The 26,918-nt window shown below is 43.4% G+C and overlaps 1 protein-coding gene across 1 annotated transcript in view; it reads left to right on the forward strand.

Annotated features, from left to right (window-relative positions):
* NUP210L (nucleoporin 210 like) overlaps positions 1-26,918 on the forward strand; it is a 43,677-nt gene that overhangs the window by 7,545 nt on the left and 9,214 nt on the right. The window contains exons 9-32 of the mRNA XM_077841180.1: positions 318-424; positions 1,431-1,571; positions 3,302-3,439; positions 4,356-4,511; positions 5,091-5,289; positions 5,646-5,791; positions 6,795-7,016; positions 7,551-7,724; positions 8,238-8,430; positions 9,754-9,842; positions 10,190-10,294; positions 13,381-13,482; positions 14,373-14,501; positions 15,721-15,848; positions 16,794-16,926; positions 17,558-17,620; positions 18,169-18,348; positions 19,399-19,479; positions 21,057-21,188; positions 21,826-21,984; positions 23,507-23,598; positions 24,827-25,001; positions 25,650-25,825; positions 26,100-26,320. Coding sequence (XP_077697306.1) covers positions 318-424; positions 1,431-1,571; positions 3,302-3,439; positions 4,356-4,511; positions 5,091-5,289; positions 5,646-5,791; positions 6,795-7,016; positions 7,551-7,724; positions 8,238-8,430; positions 9,754-9,842; positions 10,190-10,294; positions 13,381-13,482; positions 14,373-14,501; positions 15,721-15,848; positions 16,794-16,926; positions 17,558-17,620; positions 18,169-18,348; positions 19,399-19,479; positions 21,057-21,188; positions 21,826-21,984; positions 23,507-23,598; positions 24,827-25,001; positions 25,650-25,825; positions 26,100-26,320 — 3,441 coding nt within the window. The remainder of the gene's footprint in view (positions 1-317; positions 425-1,430; positions 1,572-3,301; positions 3,440-4,355; positions 4,512-5,090; positions 5,290-5,645; positions 5,792-6,794; positions 7,017-7,550; positions 7,725-8,237; positions 8,431-9,753; positions 9,843-10,189; positions 10,295-13,380; positions 13,483-14,372; positions 14,502-15,720; positions 15,849-16,793; positions 16,927-17,557; positions 17,621-18,168; positions 18,349-19,398; positions 19,480-21,056; positions 21,189-21,825; positions 21,985-23,506; positions 23,599-24,826; positions 25,002-25,649; positions 25,826-26,099; positions 26,321-26,918) is intronic.

The raw sequence follows: 26,918 nt of genomic DNA on the forward strand, positions 1-26,918 counted from the left end.
ATGCCTGCATCACAAAACTCACCACCTCTGTTGGCACTGGTTTGCCCCTTTGCTGTCCCAGGAAATAATTTATTGTACACTTCCTTCTTGCTTCTATAAGTGGTCCAGAGTAGGAGTAAGAAGCATTGCAGAGAAATTTGCATTTACTGTTGCCTGTGTTCTACCATTTAGGGAATAAAAAGGGGGCTGCAGTCTTCAAAGCTGTTAATGTAGCACCTTTCACCAACATTAAATTCATGAAACTGAAACCTAGCTGGATTTTTATTAAATGATTTTCTTTATTTTAATATGCCACTTTCTTTTACATTTTATTTCAGGTTTCACTGTTCAGCCAGGAGACAGGTGGGTTCTAGAAGTGAAGCGAGCATATACAATCACTGTTGAGGTGTATGATAAATCCAGCACTAAAGTCTATTTATCTGATGTGAGTATGTGGGAAGGGTCTGTTGTGCTTTATTCTTTACATACCCGCAGCTGCAACAATTGAGGGATTCAGATCCTTTCAAAGTCTTATTGGAAATAGCTTATTCAGATGTTTAGGATTGAGAAGTATTCAGGTCTCTGGAATTCAGCTTAATGTGATGTTACTAAAGAGAGGATAACTTATTTTCATATTTAAACTACCATCTTCATTTAGAAGCTGTAGTGTTCTAATAAATGTAATTTTTCGTATGCCTTTACATTTAGGGCAGCTTCAGCACGTGGGGAGAGTCTGCTAGGAGAAAGGCAGCCTGGTTTATTGAAAGAAAGGAAGGTTCAGTGGTTGGGCACTAGCCTAGGAGTCAGGACAGCTGGGTTCAGTGCCCTGCTGTGCCAGAGACTTCCTGTTTGACCTTGAACAAGTCACTTAGCTTCTCTGTGCCACACTTCCCCATCTGTCAGACACGGGGTGATAACACTGGCTGACCTCACAGGGGTGTTATAAGGATAAATACGTTAAAGATTGTGAAGTGCTTTGAGATCTACTAATTGAAAAGTGCTATATAAATGCTAGGTCTTATTAGTGATAGTCTGAGCTGTCTGCCAGTGGCTTATAGGTACCTTATGCAAGTCACTTAATCCTCCTTGAGCCTTTGTTTCAATGTAATTAAAATAGCAATGACAATGTTTCCTTAACTCCTGGGGATTTGTAGGGTTGTTCTCCTAACAGGTCATTTCCTTAAGAAAAATGTTCTTCAGTCCAATACAGAAACCAAAGTAGGATGACTGGGCCCTTCATTTACCAGCTGTATCCAGAATGCACTCCTGGTTTATAGTTGTTTCATAACCATGTTGATTTCCAAACTCCGGGAACACCCAACGTGTGTGTGCGAGCGCTTGTGGCCGTGCAGATTTCTCTGTCTGCATGTCTTGCGATTCTTCTGATAGAACGTGGATCCAATTTCTCTGGGAAGTGGTTCCTTCATTTATTTCTGGTTTTTGTTTTGCAGAACCTCAGAATAACTCACGAGTTTCCCAAGGAGTATTTTGAAGAGTTCTTGTCTTCTGTTAATGGGTCTTATCAAATAGTTCAAGTTCTGAAGGAGGGCATCACCGTAATAAAAGCTGCCCTAGTATCAGTTCTTCTAAAGGTAAGAGGTGAAGGTTGTACCCTTCCCTTTCCAGACTTTGCTGTTGTCTAAAGAGTTGGTCCAGTGCCTACTAGAGTGAGTGGAAAGATTCCCATTGATTTTAATGGGCGTTGACTCAGACCCTGTGATATTACTGTTCACAAATGCAGAACCTGAACTCCTGTATGTTTCAAGTTACGGCAGTATTGCTAATGCCGTATTTACTTTGAATCGTAGCAGGCTGTCCTATAAAACCTGTGTGGATAAGCGTCTCCTCCTGGGGCTCTGGGGATAGCAAGCTCTCTCTGAAGGACAGTGTGATTTCCTCAGAGACATGGAATCTGAGGACTAGAGAGAAATGCCATGACTAATCAGTAGTGCTGAAGATCAATAGGCTTCACTAAGCTGCTCATGTGAGTTTGTTCGTGCTGCACCTTTCCTACACTATTCTGAATTTTCTAGGGGCTACAAACAGGAGTAAGGGGGTGAAATGAAGAAAAAGAAAATGTACATTGAATATCAGGAAAAGCTATAGAATTTTCTGCCAGGGGAAATGATGGAAGATGCATTTCTCAGGACATTTCAAAACTGAACTGGACACAGCCCTTGAGAACATAGTATAGGGAACTATCCTGCGCTGGTTATAGGATGGACAAGATGTGGACCCTGTTAGACCTTTTCCATTTGTAACTCCCAGGATACTGTGTTAACTGACTAAAGAAGCAGGCTGTACTTCCCCTATAAAGAACCTTACTTAAAATCAGTGGGTAGACAATAAGTAAAAGAAAATGACCTATTAAGCGTTAGTTTTTGGGAGCATGTATTTTTAATGTTTCAAACATTTTTCTCTGTTCAATTCCAGGCTTTAGTAAATGTGTTATATAGGGAAGATTTTGCAGAAGTCTGCTTAATGTGCACAGATTAAGGCCACATGTGGCCCTTGATCTGGAGAACATCTCTAACTGAACTGAGTGGGCACTGAGGACAGTATATGTCTCTTGGATTAATAGGCTTGACTACAAGGAATTCTTGGGTTAGCCCACTAAGCTGGCTGGTTGTTTCTGTCCAGTTGTAATGTTCTCTTTCAAATGGTTTTGAACAAGTGAGAGGTCTAGGTGTAACTAAGTAGCTGGGATTCCTCTACCCTTGCTCTCAACTTGATGTAAAGTGCAGTTTAGTGTTATTTCTTCTCTTTTAATTCTCTGCTGGTTGCAGTGTGCTTACTTGTCCTATAGACCATACAAACAGGAGCATTAAGGGCTGCTTTTATATAGGATTATATTTTTGTTTTTATAACTGTAGCATCAGTCTTCCTTTTGCAGTCTAGATTTTGCCCCCTCTCCCTCTGTTTGGTGACATACTGTAAATTTCTCAGTCCTGTAGTGTTTAACTATCTCCTATAGTTTTACACGTGAGGGAACAGCTGTTGGGAACAGCTGGAGGTATTACTGCTGTTTTGGGGGAATTTTGATTAAGCTTATACAAAAGAGAAAAAAAACAATTGACTTAAAGCAGAAACATAGTGTTCGTTATTCCCACCTTGTTTTCCAGGTAATCAATACAAATAGGAACCATTGTTACTTCACAAAGTGTCAAATCTGTCAGCAGCTTGAAGGGAGGAACATGGTATGCATTGTCTGCACATGCTGCCACCTCCTTGTACACAGGCAGTTAAACACTAGTTTACCACTTTTGTGAGTGGGGCAGCCTCTTTACTTGAAAGATTATTGTTCCTTTTTCTGTGCCTGTAGGCTGGCTCTGAGGATTACTTACCTGTCCCAATCAGCCATGAACAGGAGGTGAAGATTTACTTCCCCATCAAGCTGACACCCTTCTTCCTCGCATTTCCACACCATCCTATGGCAATCTTGTATCGGTACAAAGTTCAGGTGAAGTATATATGGCATGGAACATCAGGAAGAAGACCTCTTTCATATGAGAGCCCCTTCCAGAAAAAAAGCTTATTAATTACTTCCAGCCAAATAGACACCCTGAGAGTATCCTCAATAGTGAGTGAGAGGGCACGACAGCCTTTGTTTCTTTGCTAGCCTGATCTAGGCCCATTAAAATAAAGGGCAAAATGCTCATTGAATTTACTGGGGACAGGAGCAGGCCCCCATGCTAGCAACATCACAGGCGGATGACTAGTGCTTTCCTCTGCAAGCCCCACCCCTCCTCACCAGGCTTGTTTGCTCTTTCCCTCCCTCACAGGTGGTCACATTTTACATTTGTCCTAAACTGCTCTTTTTGAGTCCGTTTTCTCCAAGGTTTTGTCTTCCTCTGTCATCTCTTCTTGTTCCCTTCTTTACTGATCATACGCCCACGTTTCCAGCACCGCTTATCTTTAGTCTGGCTACGTGGCCTTCAAGCCCCTGGGTTTCTGAATCATTCTAAGTTGTATTGTAAGTTCTAAGCAGCTAGAAAAGGGGGCAGAGACAAACTTATTTTCTTTATTCTGTTCCTGTCTGTGCCACTGACTTGCCTTAGGTAAAAAACCTTCCTGTGTCTCATTTGTGTCAGTACGGTTTATACTTTCCTATCCCCCTCATAGGGGGATTGTGAGACTTAATGCATGCAGGTGAAGTGCTTTGGGGTCCTCAGATGAAGGGAACTGAAGAAATACTGTTATTACTTTATTTTTTACCCTATTAGCATGTTGTTCCACAGCCAAATCAGCTCAAGCACACATTTTGCCAAAGAATTAACACTAATCTTGATCCCTGCACACAATCCTCCTCCCGCTCTAGTACTCTCATTGATGGTAATCTGAGCTGTTTCCCTTTTCTATCCTCTGCTGTTTCCTAGGTAAAAGGAGGCAGTGGCAATTTCACGTGGACCTCTTCTAATCAGACTGTAGTCACAGTCACCATCAAAGGAGTAGTGACTGCAGGGGTGGTCAGAGGGCAGAGCACAGTACAGGCCAGAGATGTGCAGAACCCCTTCCATTATGGAGAAATAAAGGCAAGCCTTTTCCTGACAAATCTTGCTTCAGTGACAGAGAGGGTTGCTTGTCCACATTTAGGAATTTAAAACTCATATTTGAAGAGCAAAGTTGATGATGGGCACCTGCTTAGAAATGTTGGATTTGATTCTCCTCAGGCTTACACTGCAGTTCAACACTTCAGACGAGTTACTGCTGATACTCACTGGAGGGAGTGAGTAGAATCACCCCCCAGTGATGTTGCTGTTTGTTTGCTAAGCACAGACTTCTTATCAACATATTAACAATTGTCTGCTAAGCACAACAATATTAAGATTTATTTGAGTCAGGGTGTCTGCTGCTGTACAGTAACTATAAAATCAGCTGTAACTGAATCTCTTACCCCTGTATAGTGGAATTCTGTCTATACGATTAAGGCTGCAAGTGGAATTCAGCTTCTAAGCCAGAGGTGGTTTCCACTTTTATGTACTCTGCCTGCCTGTCATGAGAGATTCTAGATTTCCTTCTTGAACCGGTGGCACTTTGCAGTGTGACGTGATTCTAACCCTGGGTGATCTAACCCTTCCTACTTTGCTGACTGAGACTCTTTGTCTGCGCAGGTGTATGTCTTGAAACTGACAAAGATGGAGATTTTGCCATTTCATGCAGACATTGAGATTGGCCAAGTTTTGGAAGTTTCCCTCATGATGTACCACACCGATAGGGAGACAAGGGAGACCATTGCTTTTACTGACTGCTCCCTCTTAGCCCTGGACATAAGCATGGATAAGCAAGGAGTCTTCATCCTTGCTGAAGAGGGTAAGATAGATGAGCTCCAAATTTGATCACTTTTTAAAATACCTGATTGCAAAGTCCGTTTATAATTTATTTCCCAAAGTGTCATTCCCCATTTTCCAGTATGAGTATTGTGTCAATCAGTCACAAGGTCTAGACAGAAGGTTAGTCATCCTGTCATAATGTCTGGAACTGTATAATTCAAGTCTTCCAACAGCTAACGGGGACAGGACGAGTGGCGAAAGGGTGACAGTCTGGGAAACGTTTAGGAAAAATTTGGGAAGTCATGGATTCCATTACAGCCGTAACCCTGTGTCCAGACATCAGCCCTGCTCGTCGGAGATGTAGAAAGTGCTGAAAAAATGCTCTCAAATTTACAGGTAATCAGAAACCTGGCCTGCCATTCTGCTCCAGTATCCAGTTAGCGGCGAAGTCCTTGGGACACACTTTAGTAACGGTGAGCGCGACAGTGTACCAGGAGTATTTTGAAACCAGTGCCACATTTGCTGCTTATGAGCCTCTCAAGGTGAGGAGATGCTCCCCTCTCTCTACTTTGTTCCCTGCTATTTGAGTCCTTCTTTTGTCTTTGCTGTTTTCCCGTATTTACTTCGGGAGCGAACCCACTGATGGTCGTGAGGCAGCGATGCTAGTGCACACTTCCCTTCTGTTGTGGACTGCCTGCCCGTATTCATGTTGTCATGGAATTGTGGTCAGAAAGAGAGGGCACTTTATCCCTGCCCCGTTGAGGGATTTGTGAGGCTTTATTAATTAACATTTGGCAAGTCCCTTGGAGCAGGGAGTTTAATGTATATCACCCTGAAATATTGCTATGTTTTTCTCTGGGAGGAGAAAGTTCCTCCCATATGTCTTTTTCCTTGTCATTACACCTGCCCACAGTTGAAACCATGTTTTTCAACTACCATCCTCCCAGACTCAGAGGATTGAATAAATTCTTTTTGTGAAAAACCATCAAATGCATCGGAGCAGGTCTTCTGTTGCAGTAGTAATTTTTCTTTTCCTGTTAGCTGAGCTTTCTTCTGCCCCAGTAGGGTGTCTTTTTTATTTTTGGTGCAGATTATTATATAAAGTATTAGTTTTCTTACAGATAGCTCAATATAGTCCAACCCAGATCCAATAGCAAATGGCCTCTTTCTATAATATTGTGTAGTTTCTCAACCTTTCAGGCCTGTATAAGAACATGCGAACAGCCATACTGGGTCAGACCAAAGGTCCATCTAGCCCAGAGTCCTGTCTTCCAACAGTGGCCAATGCCAGGTGTCCCAGAGGGAATGAACAGAACAGGGAATCACCAAGTGATCCATCCACTGTTGTCCATTCCCAGCTTCTGGCAAACAGTGGCCAGCTGGCTCCACTTAAAGGCCCTTCCCACTGCTGAGTGGTATGAAGGAGCCTGAGTGTAACTGAGAATTAGGCCCATTGGTTGTATTATAGATATTACCTTTTGTATGCCCTTGCTGAGACTATATATTCAAATAGCAGAGTCTGCTCATTTCTCTTTGTGTGATCAGGCTCTAAACCCAGTGGAGGTGGCATTGGTGACTTGGCAGTCAGCGAAGCAGATGGTATTTGAAGGCGGGCCAGGGCCATGGGTTTTGGAACCATCTCGTTTCTTCTTGGAATTGACCGTGGAGCATGAGGAAAAAATTGAGGTTACACAGATCCGACTGCCAACTAAAAGGAAACAGAACCAGTACATTTACCGGATTTTTTGCCTGGAGCTGGGGGAGCAGGTAGGGAAACACACCTACATTTTCTGCAGTGTAATAACCAGCTGGCAACAGATTGGCTAATCTCTCACACATAAAGCAATACAGTGTGAAAAAAACATGTTCCATTTCTCCTGCCAGGAAAGTTCATGGCTTGCACCAGCACACCATAACTAAGGGACAGTTTGACTCTTGTGTACCTGAAAATCATTTTAGAAATGCCTACTGTCCACTTAGCTGTGGAAATAGAGAAAGGGATAGTGTATTGCTGCATCTGATACTTAACAGTATTCAGTGCAGAGGTGCCCCATTAGTGAGGGGGGCTCCCTGGACACGCTGGGCCTCTAGAGAGTCTCCCCTAGACTGTGTGTTTGTTTTTGAGTCTCAGTATTTTGCTTATAGACTAGACTTTTATCACAACTCCTGACAACCTGGCATGGTCTGGCTTTTGTTTTCTGTAAATAAACCCATTTTGGGATGCTGTTCAACATGACATCATGGATATAGCTGAAATTGAAAAGCCTGCTGGCTAACCATCTCCCTTGTATGTCCTTGAAGGTGCTTATGCTCCAAGTAGGTAATCAGCCAGGAGTCCTGAACCCTAGTCCTGCCGTGGAAACTGTGCAGGTGACTTTCATTTGTGCTCATCCAGCCAGTATGTCTGTGACTCCAGTGTACAAGATAGCTGCAGGTGTTCAGCCTTGCCCGTTGCCTCAGCACAACAAACAGCTGGTAAGACTTTATATGTTTTAAAAAGAATGAATAACACTCCTCTCTATAATGATTTGTAGGATGATTGGAAACCCATGATGTGTGTGATATGTTTGATGTCCAGATGACGCTTGTGTAGCACTAACTGATAATTTAATAGCTATTACCAGGAAATCCATTATCTGAAGATGGAATCACCTCTGTCAAATTAAACTACCTTGATGATCTCTGCTCAGTTCCTCTTCCCATCAAACTGGCTGAGTAATTACATCAAATTACTGTGTAATTTGGCAGTAACTCACTTTCTGCATAAGAAAACTCCAAAGAGGAGTCACAGCATCCTGGGCCCTGTAGTCTCTTAGAACGGCCATACTGGGTCAGACCAAAGGTCCATCTAGCACAGAGTCCTGTCTTCCAACAGTGGCCAATGCCTCTCTCATTCAGATGAAGGTGGCTATGGGCTGCAAGGTGCTTTTTCTCTAGAATCAGGCTCCGAGTTACTAATAAGATTGAGTTCTGTTATTTTGGGTGTAGATCCCCGTGTCCAGTTTGAGGAATACAGTTTTGGAGTTGGCCGTGTTTGATCAGCACCGGCGGAAGTTTGACAACTTTAGCTCCCTGGTGCTGGAGTGGAAATCAGCCAATGAAACTCTCGCACACTTTACTGACTCAAAGTCCATGCAGATGGTAGCAAAGGATGATGGGAGTGGACAGACCAGATTGCACGGTACCTGTTCAGTTTTATACACTGAACTCCAATGAAGTCAGTCGGAGTTGCTCCTGCTTACCCCAGCACTGAATTTAGCTCAAACTCTCTCTCTCCCTCCTCCTAATATAATCTCTGTATCTATGCATCACCATGATATCTGGGTTTCACTTTCTCTAATGATTTTGGCTTTATTAATAAAGAATTTAACATAAATTAAGCTCAAACTTCAAGTTTTCTCCCTAGGCTGGGCTCCTCCTAGGTTCTTCCCTAAGGACTGTTCAGCCCACTCACTAGATCAGAGGTGGGCAAACTGCATCCGGCCCTCCAGATATTTTAATCTGGCCCTTGAGCTCCTGCTGGGGAGTGGGGTCCGGGGCTTGACCCACACCGCGCGGCTCCCAGAAGCAGCAGCACGCCGCCCTCCAGCTCCTACGCACAGGGGCAACCAGGGGGCTCTGCACACTGCCCCTAGCGCTGCCCCCACAGCTCCCATTGGCCACGAACCACGACCAGTGGGAGCTGCGGGCCGGCGCCTACAGACAGGGCTGCACACAGAGCCGCCTGGCCGCGCCTCCAAGTAGGAGCCGGATGGGGGACATGCCACTGCTTCTGGGAGCTCCTTGAAGTAAGTGCCACCCAGAGCCTGCACCCCCAACCCCCTCCTGTACCCCTGCCCCAGCCCTGATCCCCCTCCCCCCAGTCGAACCCCTCAATCCCTGCCTGGAGCACCCTCCTGCACTCGCAAACCCTCATCCCCAGAGCCTGCACCCCCAGCCGGAGCCCTCACCCCATCCCGCACCCCAATCACCAATTTCGTGAGCATTCATGGCCCACCATAGAATTTCCATACCCAGATGTGGCCCTCAGGCCAAAAAGTTTGCCCACCCCTGCGCAAGATCATTTCTTTAGAGAGCCAGTCCCAGTTCCCTTAATCTGCAAATGGAGTAACAAGCCACCTGCCTAAGTGAGTCATCAGCACCCTCTTAGCCCTTTCCCAACAGAATTTCCTCCTGCTTACAGGGTGGGTGGGGTATGTCAGACAAACACTGCTACTCTGTTACAGCCTTTAAAAGTGCCATAGCATGGCTAATGGATTATATATATATGTTTTTAAACATACAGCACAAGAAAGCTGTCAAAGAACAAGTCAAGCAGATTTCTAACAATTAATTAATTGTGTCCAATTCTTAACACTGAAATTATTGCTCGTGAACCTCATTTGCAAATACTGCATCCTACTCACTCTTATTCCTAGTTGAAGGTGGAATTGTTTTTTGTTCGTTTTTCCTTTTCAAATTCTATCTCGTTTCCAGTGAAATTTCTGCTCTCTGTTGCTTATAGGGCATCAGCTCCTTGAGGTGCACCGCATCAAAGGGACTATTCTGATTGGAGTCAGCTTTGTGAAGTATTCAGAGAGAGGCAGTCCAAGAGTGAGTGAAAGAGGACATTTTGGGGCACATTTTCAAACGCTTCTGAGATGAGTGTAGTATGGATTGCTTAATCTCTGACTGATCTGTCTAGCAAACTGTTGCAGTCTACTGACACATTGAGCTGAGTAGGTTAGGACTGTGCAGATAATTTTATCTTCAGGTTTGAATACTGGGCTTTGTCCTCTTTCAAGAGGAAAGTCCTATTTCTGCCATCGCAGCCAGTTAGGAGAAGGGCTAGTGCACTACCACTGCAATCATTAGTTCCTTCTGCGAAAGAGGAGGTTTGGGGCTTCAGGACTAGAAGGAATACTAATGTAACTTCTCTCTGCTTTTGGTTGTGCACTTAGGAAGTATCTAACTTGCCAACCTCCACGGCTGTGGAGTTGTTACTGGTAGAGGATGTGACGGTGGTGCCAGACAATGCCACTATCTATAATCATCCTGCTGTGAAGGTAAGAAGGTTATTAGTATGGCTAAGTCATATCACATCAGTCTTTTGTATATTACGCAGGATTTTATCATCAGATGTTTTTTTCCCCTCAACTGCCTTCATGAATATTTAGAAGACAGTGAACATGTGTCCCTGCATAAAGCTCATGCCCATCTGTTGTATAACTGATCATCACTTAATGGAATGATAAACGCTTTGATCTTCCTCTTTCTGCTCAATGAAATGTAAATACAGTGTGGTGTTGGACTGCAAGTGCTGCTTATGTTCAAGGGTAGCGGTGCTTCTGAAAAGAAGGCCACTGTTCCAGATGAGTGTTAAGAGAGATGGTCTGCAAGTATTCTTCACAAAACACTTAATGAGGCTTGTCCTGGTCTGTTTCAGTGAAACTGAAGAGACAGTGCAATTAGTGGAGGAATCACTGTTCATTGCCCTTCTGTTGAGTGTCTCTGTAGCACTCCCAATCCCTGCCCACTGGCCAGTGAGTGATGGGAAATCAATCTTGGGTTTTCCATTTGAAAATTCAAAGCACTAACCCCCAGGCTGGACCATTCACAATTATTTTAATTGGATACATGGTACTAGCTGATGCCCTTGAGCTTCCTTTCTTTGTTGGGTCAGCAGGGTCTCCTTGGGGGAATCATGACTTTGTGTATTACAGCTGGCTATTCTTAATCACCTCATCACTTAAGGCCAAATTTGAGGTCTTTACTTGGTTTTTACTTATAAGAACATAACAGTGGCCAGACTGGGTCAGACCAGTGGTCCATCTAGCCCAGTGTCCTGTCTTCCAGTGCCTGATGCTTCACAGGAAATGATCAGAACAGGACAATTTATTGAGTGATCCATCCCCTGTCATACAGTCCCAGCTTCTGGCAGTAGAGGTTTAGGGACACAGGAGCATGGGGTTGCGTCCCTGGCCATCTTGGCTAATAGCCATTGATGGACCTCTCCCCATGAACTTCTCTCATTCTTTTTTGAATCCACTTATACTTTTGGCCTTCACAATGTCCCCTGGAGATGAGTTCCATAAGTTGACTGTGCGTTGTGTGAAGAAGGACTGTATTGCCTTATGCTTTTTTAAACATGCTGCCTGTTAATTTCATTGGGTGACCCTGGTTCTTGTGTTATGTGAAGGGGTAAATAACACTTTCCTCTTCGCTTTCCCCACGCCAGTCGTGATTTACAACCCTCTGCCATATGCCATCTTCGTCGTCTCTTTTCCAGGCTGAACAGTCAGAGTCTTTTTAGTCTCTCCTCAAATGAAGCTGTTCCATCCCCCTCATCGGTTTTGCTGCCCTTCTCTGTACTTTTTCCAATTCAGTATTTATTTTCAATTCCAATTATATGATTTTTGAGATGGGGTGACCAGAACTGCAGGCAGTATTCAAAAAATGGGAGCGTAACATGGGTTTATATAGTGGCATTATGATACTTTTCTGTCTTATTATTTGTCCCTTTCCTGATGGTGCCTAACATTCTGTCAGTTTTTTTGATTGCTGCTGCACAGTGAGCAGATATTTCAGAGGATATCCAGAATGACTACAAGATCTCTTTCTTGAGCAGTAATAGCTCATTTAAACCTCATCATTTTGTATGTATACTTGAGATTGTTTTCCAATGTGCATTACTTTGCATTTATCAACACTGAATTTTTCTGCCATTTTCCCCGGTCACCCAATTTAGTGAGATCCCCTGGTAACTCTTTGCAGTCAGCTCTGGATTTAACTGTATTTAGTAACTTTTGTATCATCTGCAAACTTGACCACCTTACTGTTTACCCCTTTTTCCAGATCATTTATGAATATGTTGAATAGCACTTGTCCAAGTACTGATTCTTGGAGGACCCTGCTATTTACCTGTGTCCACTGTGAAAACTGGCCATTTATTCCTAACCTTTGTTTTTTATCTTTTAACCAGTTACTGGTGACACCTTCTTTCTTATCTCATGTCTGTGTGCTTTGCTTAAGAGCCTTTGGCTAGGGACCTTGTCAAAGGCTTTCTGAAAGTCCAAGTTCATTATATCGACTAGATCACCCTTGTCCGTATGTTTGTTGACCCCTCAAAGAATTCTAATAGAGTGGTGAGGCATGATTTCCCTTTACAGAAGCCATGTTGACTCTTCCCCAACAAATCATGTTCATCTATGTGTCTGATAATTCTGTTCTTTACTACAGTTCTGTTCTTTACTACAATTTCCCTGGTACTGAAGTTAGACTCACTGGCATGTAATTGCCAGGATTGCTTCTGGAGCCTTTTTTAAAAAATCCGTGTTACATTAGTTAACCTCCAGTCATCTGGTAAAGAGGTTGATTTAAGCGATAAGTTACATACCACAGTTAGTAGTTCTGCAACTTCATGTATGAGTTTCTTCAGAACTCTTGGGTGAATACCATCAGGTCCTGGTGACTTTTAGTCCTGTTTAATTTATCAGTTTGTTCCAAAACCTCCTTTTATTGACATTTCAAGCTGGGACAGTTCCTCTGATTTGTCACATAAAAAGACTAGATCAGGTTTGGGAATCTCCCTCACATCCTTCACAATGAAGACTGATGCAAAGAATTCATTTAGCTTCTCTGCAATGGCCTTGTCTTCCTTCAGTGCTTCTTTACCATCCAGTGGCCTCACTGATTGTTTGACAGCATTCCTGGTTCTGATGTACGTAAAGAAATTTTGCTGTTAGGTTTTTGTGTCTTTTGCTAATTTCTCTTCAAATTCTTTTTTGGCCTGCTGAAGTATTCCTTTACACGTGATGTGTCAGAATGTATGTTCCTTTCTGTTTTCCTCAGTAGGCTTTGATTTCTTTTACTCTGCTGTTTAGCCATGGTGGCATTTTTTTGGTCTTCTTACTGTTTTGGGTTTTTTTAGTTGGGGTACACCTATAATTTGAGCCTTTATTACAGTGTTTTAAAAATATTTCATGCAGCTTGCAATTCTCAATTCTTACTTGGGCTAAAACTCCCTTTGGAGACTGAGTAAAAGCTGAGTAAGGACTGCAGGATTTAAACCCCTCAGTCAGTGAGCCAGCACTCTGAGTTGGTAGAGAAGTGAGTGCACTGGGATTTTACTCCTTTTTCTGTACCATTTTAGGAAATATTTGATCTAGTGGAAGGATCTGGGTATTTCTTCGTCAACAGCAGCAAAGAGGAGATCGTAAACACTACATACCTGGAAGCAGAGAGTGCCATCGAGGTGAGCACATTCAAGATGTTCTCCCCTGGAGAACAGCCTGGGTTCAGAATCTCACAGTGAGATTCACCCTCCTGGAAAGAAATCGATATTTTTTCTTACTTTCCATCTCTCATTTCTTTTTACCTTCAGAACTGTTTATGCAGTTCACTTTAACACGCTGGAGTACTTGATTGCCAGCAAGTGTGTAAAGTGAGCCTGATATTTGTTGGAATAGGTTCTTAATAAGAGAAAACATTAGAATAATGAATTAAGGACTACCTGTCACCAAATAGTACAAAATACACTGTATCAGTTACTGTGTATAGATTTAATTTACCTTTTGGGTTTTATTATACGTTTAGGGACTTCGCTGACTTCCAGATCCTGTATAGGGTGACACTTTCAACCATTATAACTGCTCGATCAAAATTAATTCTCTCCTGTAGTTTTCCTTGCTGCTGTTTCCTGTAACAATAAATATAATACAATATACTATTTGGTGCTAACTGGCCCAGAGGCATGAGTGAGCAGTGGGGTCAGAAATCAAACTTGAGTCAGCTTTGCTTTCCTGTAGAGAGAAATTTAGCCTGAATATCAGGAAGAAACATCCTGACTGTGTGACCTTCTGGACTGTTGAATAATTTCCAGGGGAAGTGATGAAAACACTTAAAACTAGACTGGACAATGTTCCAGTAACTGTGCTATAGGAACAGTCCTGTGGTGGCTTCTGGTTGACCCTAACAGAGCTTTTCCCTCTTTCGTTTACATGTTGTTTGAACAATGACTTTTCAGCAGAATGCTAGACTTAGTCACTTTTACGAGTTAGCTTTAGCTTTTTGGTGACAGAGATGTAAATTAAATCGGTATCCACGGCAGATAATATGGCTAATACCTCCTCACTTTCCTTGTAGATTGTCCCTTTGCATCCTGGATCTCTAACCTTGGAGGTCTACGATCTCTGTCTGGCATTTCTGGGACCAGCTGCAGTCTATCTACATGTATCTGATATGCATGAGTTGGAGGTGGATCTCATTGATAAGGTGAGACAATTTTAGGGAAACTCAAATGTCTGTAAAAAACCTAGCCTGGTGGGATGTGATTTTTTTTTTAATCTTATTTATGTTCTTTGTTTGTTTGTTTGCATTGTATGGAGCCATCTATGAAGTAATTTTCCTTTCAAGAGACATTTGTTTTATTTTCAAACTGTTAGAGAAATCTGTGTGAATGTATCTTCTTAAATACAAGAGACACTGTCAGTGGAAGCCTTTCACCTAGGCATCCGAGAACAGAATTCTTGGCTATTCCACTATGCTGTTGGCTCCCAAGGACAAAGAATGTCACTGCACAACGTGCATTCGTGCACCCGCCATCATGAAGAAACTCATCTTTCTCTAGGTTGCTTAATAAAGACGATAGACTCTTAACTATGATGGGTGGCGGTTTTGAGAGTTTGAGGCTTCAAAAATATGAGTTACATTTTGGTTCTATCATACTTATGATTCTTTCTTCAAATCCTGTGGAGCAGAGATAATTCACATGAGCCACATAGCTGGGCTTGATGCACTTGGTGCAAGATTTGTACACAGGACTGCAAGAGAAGTTGTATTTTTTTCTTCAATGCTTGGTTAGACACTACCAACTCCTGCCCAAGTATCCACTCTTCTCCTCCTCCTTGGAGGAGGAACAACTTCTTCTGGAACTGAGCTGCAAGGGGCTTATGTTGAAGATTGAGTGTAGTGTCTTAGCTAGGTGATAAACCATGAGATCTTGCATCCACTTCAGAGGTTTGTTTTTGGCAGTAAATCATACTGCTGTAGAAGGACCAGGCCAGTCTTTTTGTTTTTTTTCACACTTTATTAATGTGAAATCTTATTTTACCTGGGTTAAAAAATGTATTTAAGGCCATTAAGTGTCCCAATAATAATGTCACTCGGTACACAATGGAAGACCCAGTGTGAATCCGTGCCTCATACTGTAGGGGCTGCCATACGTTCTGGTAGCCCCACAGCAGCTCCTAGAAGAGATGAGCCTCTAATTTTAACAGCAACAACCCTATATTTCTGATCAAGAAGTGACACTGAAAGAAGTGGGAGCCTGTGTGCATCCTCTTGAGTGTCCTGCCTATGTGAGTATCTCTCTGCAGGTAGGAAAGAGAACTTAAGAGAGGTAAGGTGGGTGGTGTCCTTTTGCAGCCCATCCAAGATTAAGCATAGGTACAAAGACACCACCAAAAATTGTAAAAGTGCTCTTTTTACCTAGATCGAGATTGGCAAATCTGTCCTAGTCAGCGTGCGAGTCCTTGGTTTTCATCGACATCCATTTAAGAGCAAATATTTCAAGTACATGAAGCTCAAACTGCAGGCAGCATCTGCTATTGTTACACTTGTGTGAGTACTACAGTAGGCAGCCTGGTGCATTTCCACCTCAAGTAGCAGCTGGTAATATCCATTGTCTACTGCAAAATAGAACTGATTACTACAGAGCAAAATCCAGCACCCTATCCATCCCCTGGCTAAAGGAGTGTTGTGGTGACTAGATATCCAAAGTCTCTCCAGTTATGTCACTGTCTCAGTATGTGTGTTCTTGGGAAAGTCGCTTCACCTCCCCATGTCTGAGGTTTAATCTTCTGTAAAGTGGGGATCATACATAAGTACCTCATAAGGTAGATTGCCAGGTTTAATTCATATTTGTAAACCTCTCAGTGTAGATCCTCAATGAAAAGTGATGCAGAAGGCAAAGTGCTGATTTCCATTCCCATCACTCGGTTTTCTACACTGCCACAGAATCCCCTTGCCACAGGAAAATATAGCTGTGTATTAAATATGTTTATAGTGTTTCTTTCTGGCATGGTTAGTCCATAAATGTATAGCTCTTTTGATTGAAATAATTTTCCTTGGAATCCCTGTATTAATACTGTTCGGCTTGCCTACTGTGGAGGCAGATGAAAATATATGTACTTATTTACAAATATCTTAGTATTCAGCAATGATGTCAGAGAAAATGAAGGACCGTTTAATGGATTATATAACTTAAACCTTGCCATAGCATGACAAAAATGGTGTGTGCATGAGGAAAGAGACATTAATTTCCCTGGAATGTATAGATTCCAAAGCATTAACATGATTGAACACAGCCACAGACTTTCTCACAACTATCACAGATTGTGAATTCTGCCTCTCAGAGCTTTGTGTAACATAAGTCTAGGACTGTGCTGGCTGTCTAGAAACACAAACCTCAGTATTAGAGACTCATTTTAAACACATCAACTATTAAAGGCATATAATTTTAATGCAAGCTGGAAAAAGTGAAAAAACTGTTAAGTATCTTTGCAGGCTAATGGAGGAAGTGGGTGAATACTCTGAAGTTTACGTACTCCGAGCTGTCGCAATAGGCCAGACAACCTTGGTGGCTACAGCCTGGGACAAGATGGGAAGAAAATTCACTTCTTCTCCTCGGAAGGTTGAAGTAAGAATGCTCACCATTTGTGCCTGTCTATCTTCAGATGTTTCTCACTTGGTGTAGAACCATTTCCTTCAAAGTGCAGTGAAAAAACCCACTTGGATAATGTTGGCCTGAAAAGCTTGGCGTTTAGATGGGTTTGGCAGTCATAAAAGAATGGAAAGATCTTGTAAGAAATCACAGATTTCTTATAAGGGCAACATGCTGCTGTTTGTTTATTTTACCAAATTAACCCATTTTCCATAAAAATCTGTGTTGTCCTGATGTTTACAAAACAGAGGGTGTTTGCTAACTGGGAGTCCCATTCTCTGTTATAGAGATCTCAAAGGGATGTGGCATAATCAGCTTAGAAAAATGCACATGTGATTTATTTTGTATGCTGTAGCAAAGAATTCAAATACTGAGCTACCATCAATCTCATTGTTCTCTAAAATATAGGTAATTTTAGCTCTTGTGAGGTTTTTTGTGGGGGGGGGCGCTGGTAGAATGTCTGTGGCACTTCAAGACTAAGTGCAGACTGGCCAGGTACCCTGTGTAGTGCACCACTAAGCAAGGAGTATTTTTAATATTAATGGTTTGTCTTTTTAAAAAGAAATCCTGCAGCAGAAAAAGTTTTCCCTCCTTTTCCCTTTGCCAGGTCTTTCCTCCATTCAAACTCAACCCAGAGGAAATGACCCTCATTCCACACAACATGAGGCAGGTGAGCTTTAAAGTATATTAGTTCATCCAGAGACAAATAAGATTTACCCAATCCCCTTTGCCGCTTTCTTTCTTCCTTCCTTCCTTCCTTCCTCCCTCCCTCCCCCCACTCCTCCTGCCATATTAAAAGAGTATAGTATTGGTAAAAAATGTCTGATAGAGCAGCTGGTCAAGGCTCTGTATCGTATTATTGGTCCTATTCCTGTTTCCTACTTTGCTACCTCTTTCTCACTTAACCTTCCCCACTCTTTCCTAAGCAGTAGAAGTCAAAATTACATCAGGTATGTTTGGCCTTCTCTTCCCCTCCCTCTCAGACTCTCGCCTCCAGATCATTTCCAGGCTAGCTTCTCCTGTTTCTTTTAAATATATTTGCACTGTGAAGTGTATCTGATGCACTCACTTGAGAAGCCGGGGAAGAGACACTGCGTTGTTTCCAATATGTCATACGCTTTCTGTTTGTGGACAAGGAAAAGCGCAGATCTGGTATGTGGTTCAATAGAGTTTACCTCATTTTCTGGGGCTACAGTTTCCTGTTTAAATATATTGCAGGTGATGTCAGAAGGTGGCCCACAGCCACAGTCCATCATTCACTTCTCTATCAGTAACCAGACTGTGGCTATAGTTAACAGGCTGGGCCAGGTGATGGCTAAGGCAGTTGGAACAGCCATAATACAGGGTACCATTCAGGCTGTCAGTGAAGACACAGGAGAAGTAATAGTTTTCTCAAAGGTATCTTCCTAGCTTGTTTTGTAAGTCCTCATTTGTTTCTCTGATGTATTTTCCTTGCACTGGCCTCTGCTGAGGAAGCACATCTGCAGGTGGGTTTGGGCATCTCAGTGGAAGTGATCCTGAAATCCTTGGTTGGACAAAACTCCCATCGTCTCTAAGATCCCATACTATATGCATGTCGTGCCTAGACAGGAGTAAAGGTTATTGTAGGGTTATTATTGTAGTTTGTTCTTTGGTTTTATGTCTGAAATGAGAGGTAAGGCCTTTGCCTGTTGGAGGGAGAAAAGCCTTACTAAGTGGCATCAGCTCTTACATCTCTGTGTTTCTTGCTTTGTTGCACCCTCAGTAGGAAGTGCATTGTTGAAACAAAGTAAATGTTTAATTCATGGGAGAAAGCAATGGGGCATCAAATAGCTCTATGCCAACCAGAAACTTTCCCTGCTTGGCTAGCAAATAAGCTGCTGCAGCCTCTGTGTTGGTGGCCATCATAGGCGCCAACTCCGTGGGTGCTCCGGGGCTGGAGCACCCCCGGGGAAAAATTGGTGGCTGCTCTGCACCCACTGGCAGCTCCACCCCCGCTCCCTCCCCCAGCTCACTTCTGCCTCCCCTCCCCTCCACCACCTCCCCTGAGTGCGCTGCTGGGCCCTGAGTGCGCAGCTGTTTCACGCAAGCCTGGGAGGGAGGGGGGAGGAGGGGGAACGAGGCACGCTTGGGGGAGGGGGCGGCGCCAGGGCAGGGATTTGGGGAGGGATCCAATAGGGGCAGAGTTGGGGTGGGGCCGGGGGTGGGGGGGCACGAGCACCCACTGGTGCCGACAGAAGTTGATGCCTGTGGTGGCCATGTTTGCTTAATGTTCTTCAGGGACTGTCACTTCTGCAATTCTGCTAACCTCTGGGACTGCATGCAAATCTAGTTCTCCTTTAAAGATACCAACTGAGCCCCTAACCAGCCTACACACTGTTTATTTTGATGGTAGGTCCCCAGTCTCCTTCCTCAGATTGTCCATTTTACTCCTATATCTCAAAGCATGTTATTTGCCATATATTGCAGGGTCAAGTGGAATTGGAAGTAGTTCAGCTGAGAGCAGTAAGAATTCATGCACCTGCCACGAGGCTTATAACAGCCACCAAGGTTAGTTCTGTAGCTAATATCGGAAACCACAGTGACCTGCAAGTAGTGAATGACTTTCTAGCTCTAGCTGGAGTTTTTGATTGCAGGTATAAATCCAAATGGTGCTGAAAATCCTGAGATAGGGTTTACTAAAGTGATGTAGTAACTGAAAACGGACTTCTTTATTCATCTAGACCAGTAACTTCCAACCTTCTCAAGCAAATGGCACCAATTTACCAAATGGAGACTTTAGCTGACTCCTGTTCTACTGTGTACGCTCTAAACCCCATTCTCACAATGATTAGCAACCTAAGTCCTACAGCGGGTTAGAGCTCTGTGCTCCACTGGATGGGAGCTGGGAAATGACAGTGCCCTAAGGCCCAGCAGAGACAAATCATTAAAGTGGGGAGAGGGAGCCTGGAATATCTTCACAAACGCCTCAAGAAACCATGCTAGTGGAGAATCATGCATCTAGTCCACTGTTGTAAGATAGTTTCTGAAACGTTCTCATACTTGGAATTTAGAAAGGCTCTCAAATGCTTTGTGTGTATAAGTGAGAAGGAAGTTACGTGCAGGACAGCATGGAAGGCACACTGAAAAGGGAACTACTTGGCTGCTGCCGAAGATCTGAGTATGTCCAGGTAGAATATGCTTGCTCTATTTGCCATACACAGCTCCTTCCACCAGTCCAGGGCGTGGGGGACTGAACCTGAGTCTTCTGCACACAAGGATATGCCACTGTCAGAAGGGGTTGTCATATTTTCTCTAGGGCTAGGCATTTAGCTAGGTTGTTTGTATGCTTTACAGTAATGTTAAGGGACTTCAGAGAATATGCTGTTGGTAACAAATTCATGACACATACTACAAACCCTAACTATTTTTGAAGAGTTTACAATTAATTTCTTGTGTCACCATCTTGGCAACTCCTCATAGTCTGTGTCCTATTCATTTCTTTGTCTGCCGTTCATAAGAACGGCCATACTGGGTCAGACCAGTGGTCCATGTAGCCCAGAGTTCCAGCAGTGGCTGGTGCCAAATGCTTCAGAGGGAATGAACAGAACAGGGCAATTATTGAGTGATCCATCCCAGGTCATCCAGTCCCAGCTTCTGGCAGTCAGAGGTTTAGGAACACCAGAGCATGGGATTACATCCCTGACCATCTTGGTTAACAGCCATTGTTGGACCTCTCCCCATGAACTTATCTAGTTCTTTTTTGAACTCGGTTATAGTCTTGGCCTTCACAACATCCCCTGGCAATGAGTTCCACATGTTGACAGTGCGTTGTTTGAAGAAGTACTTCCTGGTGTGTGTCTTAAACCCGCTGCCTATTAATTTCACTGGGAGACCGCTGGTTTTTGTGTTGTTTGAAGGGGTGATAACACTTCCCTGTTCACTTTCTCCACCCCAGCCATGATTTCATAGACCTCTGTCCTATCCCCCCGGAGTTGGCTCTTTTCTAAGATGAACAGTCCCAGGCTTTTTAATCTCTCCTCCTGTGGAAGCTTTCCGTCCAGAATTGAGCTTAGATGCCCAAACTGTAATGTAGAAAACATCAGCAATACCCTGAGTGCCATGGTGACAGTATTTTTACTTTGCAGATGCCTGTTTATGTCATGGGGCTGACCAGCACTCTGACTCCATTTTCCTTTGGTAATGCCAACCCAGGGCTGATATTCCACTGGTCAATGAGTAAACGGGATGTTCTGGACCTTCTCCCCCGACACTCAGAGGTATGGAGCTGTCCACAACAACGTGATTAAAACCCACTGCATGCCAGGTGGTGGCTAAAGGCATTGGGGATAAGGCAAGCTGCATTAGAATTCCTGGCTGGGCAGATTAGCACTGCTCTGCAGACCATATGGCTTGAGTGCCAGCATCCCTGCCACCCTGCCTTCATAAATTAGGACACCAAATGACCTCCCCTTCCTCTTCCTAGTCCTTCTTTGAAACAGAGAAAGCCTTTCACAAAGTCTTCTACAGTGATCTCTTCAGTGACATTGCCTTAAACTTCCTTATACTATGTCTGCTGTGTGTATGTTTCAGATTGTGAACTCCTTGAGACAGGGACTGTCTTTAGCTGTCCCCTTGTCCAAGCAGAGCTGGAGCTGCACTGAGCTGGATGCTTATCTTTGTATATCTTAAGAGGAACAGTACCAGGCTCTTGAGGGAGTTACTCATTAACCATTCTACCTAGAGCCAATTAACTTATAATAGCATCTCTCATCATAAAGAAGAAAATGCAAGGGAAAAGTGACCTCTTGAACCCTACATATGGCATCTGTCTGCATTTTTCCTTTACTATAAATGAACAGTTGATTGGAAAGGCCTGAGCAGCCTGTAATGACAACCCTACCATCTCTCTGTCAGGTTTCCCTGCAGGTTCTACCCGAGAATAACTTTGCTATGGTTATACATACTAAGGCAGCTGGAAGAACCAGTATTAAAGTGACAGTGCAATGTCTGAATGTATCCGCCGGTCAGTTTGAAGGAAATATGGCTGAACTCTCAGATGAAGTACAAATATTGGTAAGTTGCCCTGGTCGCTCCAAATGGGATCTCTTACTTTCATGGGAAGAGGCAGAAGACAGGATTTCATATCGGAAGCAAGGAGGAAAAAGGAAATGAAGCCTAGGCAAGATACCAAGTCAAGCTGGCAGGTGTGCCATGGATAGGAGTACACTGCGGGCTGTCCACAAACAGGTGCATCACAAAAGATGTATTGTAGTCACAGTGTGCACAGAGATGTGTGAACCCTTCTCTGCATGTCTCTGTATTTCTCGCTAACTGATACTCCTGGTTAGTGGTGACTTCATTCATGCTGCCCATGGGGTGTATATAGATTGTGTGTAACTCCAGCCCCACCTTCTGCAGTAGTGTTTCTGCCGCAGAGCAAGGGAGAGTTCTGTTAATGAGCTGGCCTGCCCACACTAAATGTCCAGCCCACACTTTTGATATGGATTTTGTGGATTTTCATTGAGACTTGCCTCTTGAAGCCTTTGGAATAGAAATCATCACCCCCTGCACAGCGGCAGTTTCAGTGACTGCTCTCGAGCCTGGAGCCAAACAGTCTTGGCATTTTCAGAATAAAAGCAAATATCATATCAGCCAGTAAGCAGGAGAAAGTTCCTCATTTCCGTGCAATGTGAAGGGCTTTAACCATACAGCTCACATAACAGCCACTGGAAATGGATGTTGAATGCTTAGTCGTTTCTTTCTGTACTTTCTTACTATGTTTTGTTTCAGAGTAGCAACCGTGTTAGTCTGTATCCGTAAGAAGAAAAGGAGGACTCGTGGCACCTTTGGGACTAACAAATGTATTAGAGCATAAGCTTTCGTGAGCTACAGCTCACTTTATCGGAATGCATGAATCCGACGAAGTGAGCTGTAGCTCAAGAAAGCTTATGCTCTAATACATTTGTTAGTACCTGTGGCACCTTGGAGACTCCTTTTCTTCTTACTATGTTTTGTATTTGTATATTCCTTGTGTGAAGAGGTTCCCAACAATAAAAGTGCCTTTCTCTGCTGATGAGCTCTGTGCATTGCTCTCCAGGCAGCCATTATCATTTCCACCCCCATATTGAGAGGCTTTCTTCTGATTTCTTATTAACCAACCTACATGAGAACATAGGATTTGTCATACTGGATCATGTTATTTGTCAATTGACTTTTGTATTCTGACTTTGGCAGTGACTAATACCTGATGCTCTAGGAGTAAAAAGGGAGGGAAAAAAACCATATGTTTCAGTCCTGTTATTCTCTACCGTACATATGGATGGTGATGGATTCTGTCAGACAGCAATCAGATTGCATGTGTTAATCCCTACTATGTCACGTATAAAGTTATTGATAGAAAAATTATCCAATCTCTGCGTTGTAGTCACAACATCTAAATCTCTGATCCCCTGTGGGAAGGAGTTCCACAGGATGATTACATGCTGTGTGAAAAAGCATTTTCTTTCATTGGTTCTAAAAGTACCTGCTATTTAATTTAATCCAGATGTATTTTTCTGAATTTCTCTTTATAAAATGATTTGTTCTGTTCCTACAGGTGTTCGATAAGCTTCTACTTTTCTCTCCGGAGTGCCCTGCAGAGCAGATTCTGATGTCCACAAACTCACAGCTCAAGCTGTATACAAACAGGTAAACAAAGAAAAGACATTCCATTCTGAACCCAGGAAATATAGGACAGAGAAATAGTTTACAGCAGGGGTGCCCAACCTATGGCCCGTGGGTTGTATGTGACCTACCAGAGCTTTTCATAAAGCCCATAGCCTGCTTCAACACAATATACTAACAGCTGATTCATCAGTGTTTTGTCATCATGTTTACATCATTTAGTTTACACAATTGTGTAAATAGACAATACTGGACATAGGTTATTTCTGTCTAAATACGTACGAAACAAGCTGAACTTAAAAGATAAATCAGTACAGGTGTCATTAAAATATGTAGAATCTGTTTGGCCCACACAAGATTTACGTGGCCCTCCTGTGTAATAAGGTTGGGCACCACTGGTTTACAGCATGTGTTCTTCCTTTCAATGCAGGGAGCTGTCTGCCTCTTTGCATTGCAGTCAACTTTTTATCTTCTTTCCAAGAGCTGCACAGACTTGCAGAATTCTGTTGCATGAGACCACTTTTGGGCATGCTCAGTCTCTGAAATTGCCTGAACATTAGTCTTTAAAGCCATACTTTGTGCATATTAAGTGAAACTCAAGCCTGGCACAGAAGGGCTTAAGTGAAATTTAAGTGTTGCATAGGCCCTGTGCTAGCCCCCAGTGCAGGGATGCATTTTATCTGATGAGTATTGAGACCAGGTTGAGCTCCACTGTCAGTGCGAGAAATGAAATCTGGGATGGTAGTTTTTGTGGTTCTTAGATTATGCACACTCCCAGATGTGTTCTTTTCTGTTAGGAATATAATATGCACTTTTCTGAGAGGTGTCCTCTGGTACCCTACCACCCTCAAATGTGCAACATATCTGAGTGACCCTGAGCATAGCTGGGTCTGACCATCTGGAGAATATTGTGCCTTCCTCCTGCTCTCAGTCTGTCAGCAGAGGGAATGAGATTGAGTTTGGGGCCCAAACTCTGATCTCTTGTGAATGAGTGGGTGGTGCTGTCACTAAACCACTGGCTCAGCACTTTCATGCCTCATTTAAATAATAATAAAATACGGTAAGCTGTGAACTGGAAAAGCTTGGAGGCACACTCTCCTGGGGGAGTTTTGAAATTGCTGGATACATGGCTTTGTCTGAGAAAAGCTCTTCTTGCTGAGATTTCTCATAGCTTCACTGCCCTCCATTTAGACTGAAATGTTCAGCCTGGTAGAGTCTAACCGAGGGTTTGTTCACTCTGTCCTTGACCTAGGGAGGGAGCGGCGCTTGTGAGCTCTGAAATCCTGCAATGTTTCCCCAACTCTTCCGTCATTGAGGAGCATGGCCAGGGACTCCTGAGAGCAGGAGCTGTAACAGGCACTGCAGTGCTAGAAGTAACTTCTCTAGAACTCTTTGGTGTCAACCAGACAGTCATAACCGGGGTCCGGGTAAGAACTGTTGCAAGTAAAAGAAATAGCACCAGTGTCTGATTTTTTCAAATCACGAAAACCTGCTGATGCTGAGAGATCACGTACTATTCATTGGATCAGGATCAGTGTCTCGGAGGGGCGAGTAAGGACCCCGATCTCCAGGGTTCCGCCTCAGCTCTGCCACTGACTCCAAGTGTGACCTTGGAGGCCAGTCACATCACTTCTTTGAGCCTTAATTTACCCATCTGTAAAATGGGGGAGGATGATGTGTTGTGAGGTTTAATATTTGTAAATCACCCTATTGTGTGAAAGGCCCCACAGAAGTGCAAAGTATCTTTATCTGTTACTTCATTTTTTAGGGCTTAAAATAAGGGCTAAGAAACAGTGCTGACCTTCTCGCAATAAATATATATTGTATGCTTTTTCATTTATTCATGTGCTATTGATAATTTAAGAGCAATCTTAAATGCTTTGAGTGATGGGAGACCAAGCAAAACCTAGGTCCTGCAGGAAGAAAGAGAGATGGTTCAGTAGGTGGCGCTCTTTCTTCTGAATTAGTTATGAACCATTGTACACTTGTACATAATACGTGGATCTGCTTCGGTGGGAAAGACATAAATTTCATGTTTTTTTAAAGTGAACCAAAGGAAGCATTGTCTCTTACAGGTGGCTCCAGTGTCATACCTGAGGATAAGCACCAGTCCCAAACTCTACACCATTAGCAGCACATCTCTGATGGCATTTCCTCTGGGGATGGCTCTTACTCTCACAGTCCAGTTCTATGACAATATTGGGGAAAAATTCCATGCCCAGAACACCCAGCTTTACCTGGCTTTGAACAGGTACAATCCTGAGGAGGTTGGCACATAGTTGACTAGGGTGACTAAAACTCACAGGTAAAATTTTAGCATTACACGTGGTGGGAGAGGTGAAAGGTTCTGTATTTCAGGGCTAAAGCAGATTTGAAGGGAGCTCTTCGGAAATGAAAAGCTGGTTCACATAACTCACTGGGCTATGTTAGCTGTGGGGTTTTTATACTTGAAATATGCTGCTTATCTCTTCTGGGCATCCGAAGCTCTGCTCGTTTTCTTTTGACTGGGGCTTGTTTGCTTTCAGAGATGACCTGCTGCTAATCAGACCTGGGAATAAGAATTACACATACATTGCTCAGGCTGTGAACAGAGGAGTGACACTGTTGGGAATCTGGGATGAGAGGCACCCAGGCATGGCTGATTATATCCACGTGCCGGTGGAGCATGTCATTGAGCCAGACCTCTCAGAGCCCATTGCAGTAGGAGATGTGATCTGTTTCAGCACACCCCTTGTAAACCAAGAAGGTTTGTATGTTGTTTTTCTGCTCCTGGTGTAGTCTCTATCTATTGTGGTGTTAACATGACCTGTTCCAGTCACCACGTTAGATCTCACAAGCTAAGCAGAGCTAGGCAGCCCATACTTGAATGAGAGACCGCTAAGGGACAGTGGAGCGGTGCTGGGGATTTAATAGGGGGCCATCTTCCCCAGAGGCAGAACTGAACTGGTGTCCCAGCATGGAGGTAGGGTTCTCTGCGCAGCTGAACGTGTTGACTTGAAGGCAACGTAAAACTGTGGCTGTGGGAGGGGTGTTTACTCCAGTTTCCTGGCCAAATTCTAATCCAGACACATTCCACTTTCATAAAGTCGTCCGATTTCAAGTTTGTATGGCTTCTAATTTCTCCATTAACTCTGTGACAGACAGGATATGGGCCAGTGTAAAATGCATAACTGCTCAGCGATGGGAGTTTGAATGCTTATTGGCACCAAGGAGTTAATACTGGACATGTTAAAGTACTCTCAGCATTAGCTTGCCAGACCAGGAAGAGCCTGTTTAGCTTATTTTGGCATCCAGTAGTAAGAAGGAGGAGATGAAGCATGTTGCACGGCTCTGGCTTTGGCCCC

This window comes from Eretmochelys imbricata, chromosome 24 (genome assembly GCF_965152235.1).
Source record: "Eretmochelys imbricata isolate rEreImb1 chromosome 24, rEreImb1.hap1, whole genome shotgun sequence".
NCBI lineage: Eukaryota > Metazoa > Chordata > Testudines > Cheloniidae > Eretmochelys > Eretmochelys imbricata.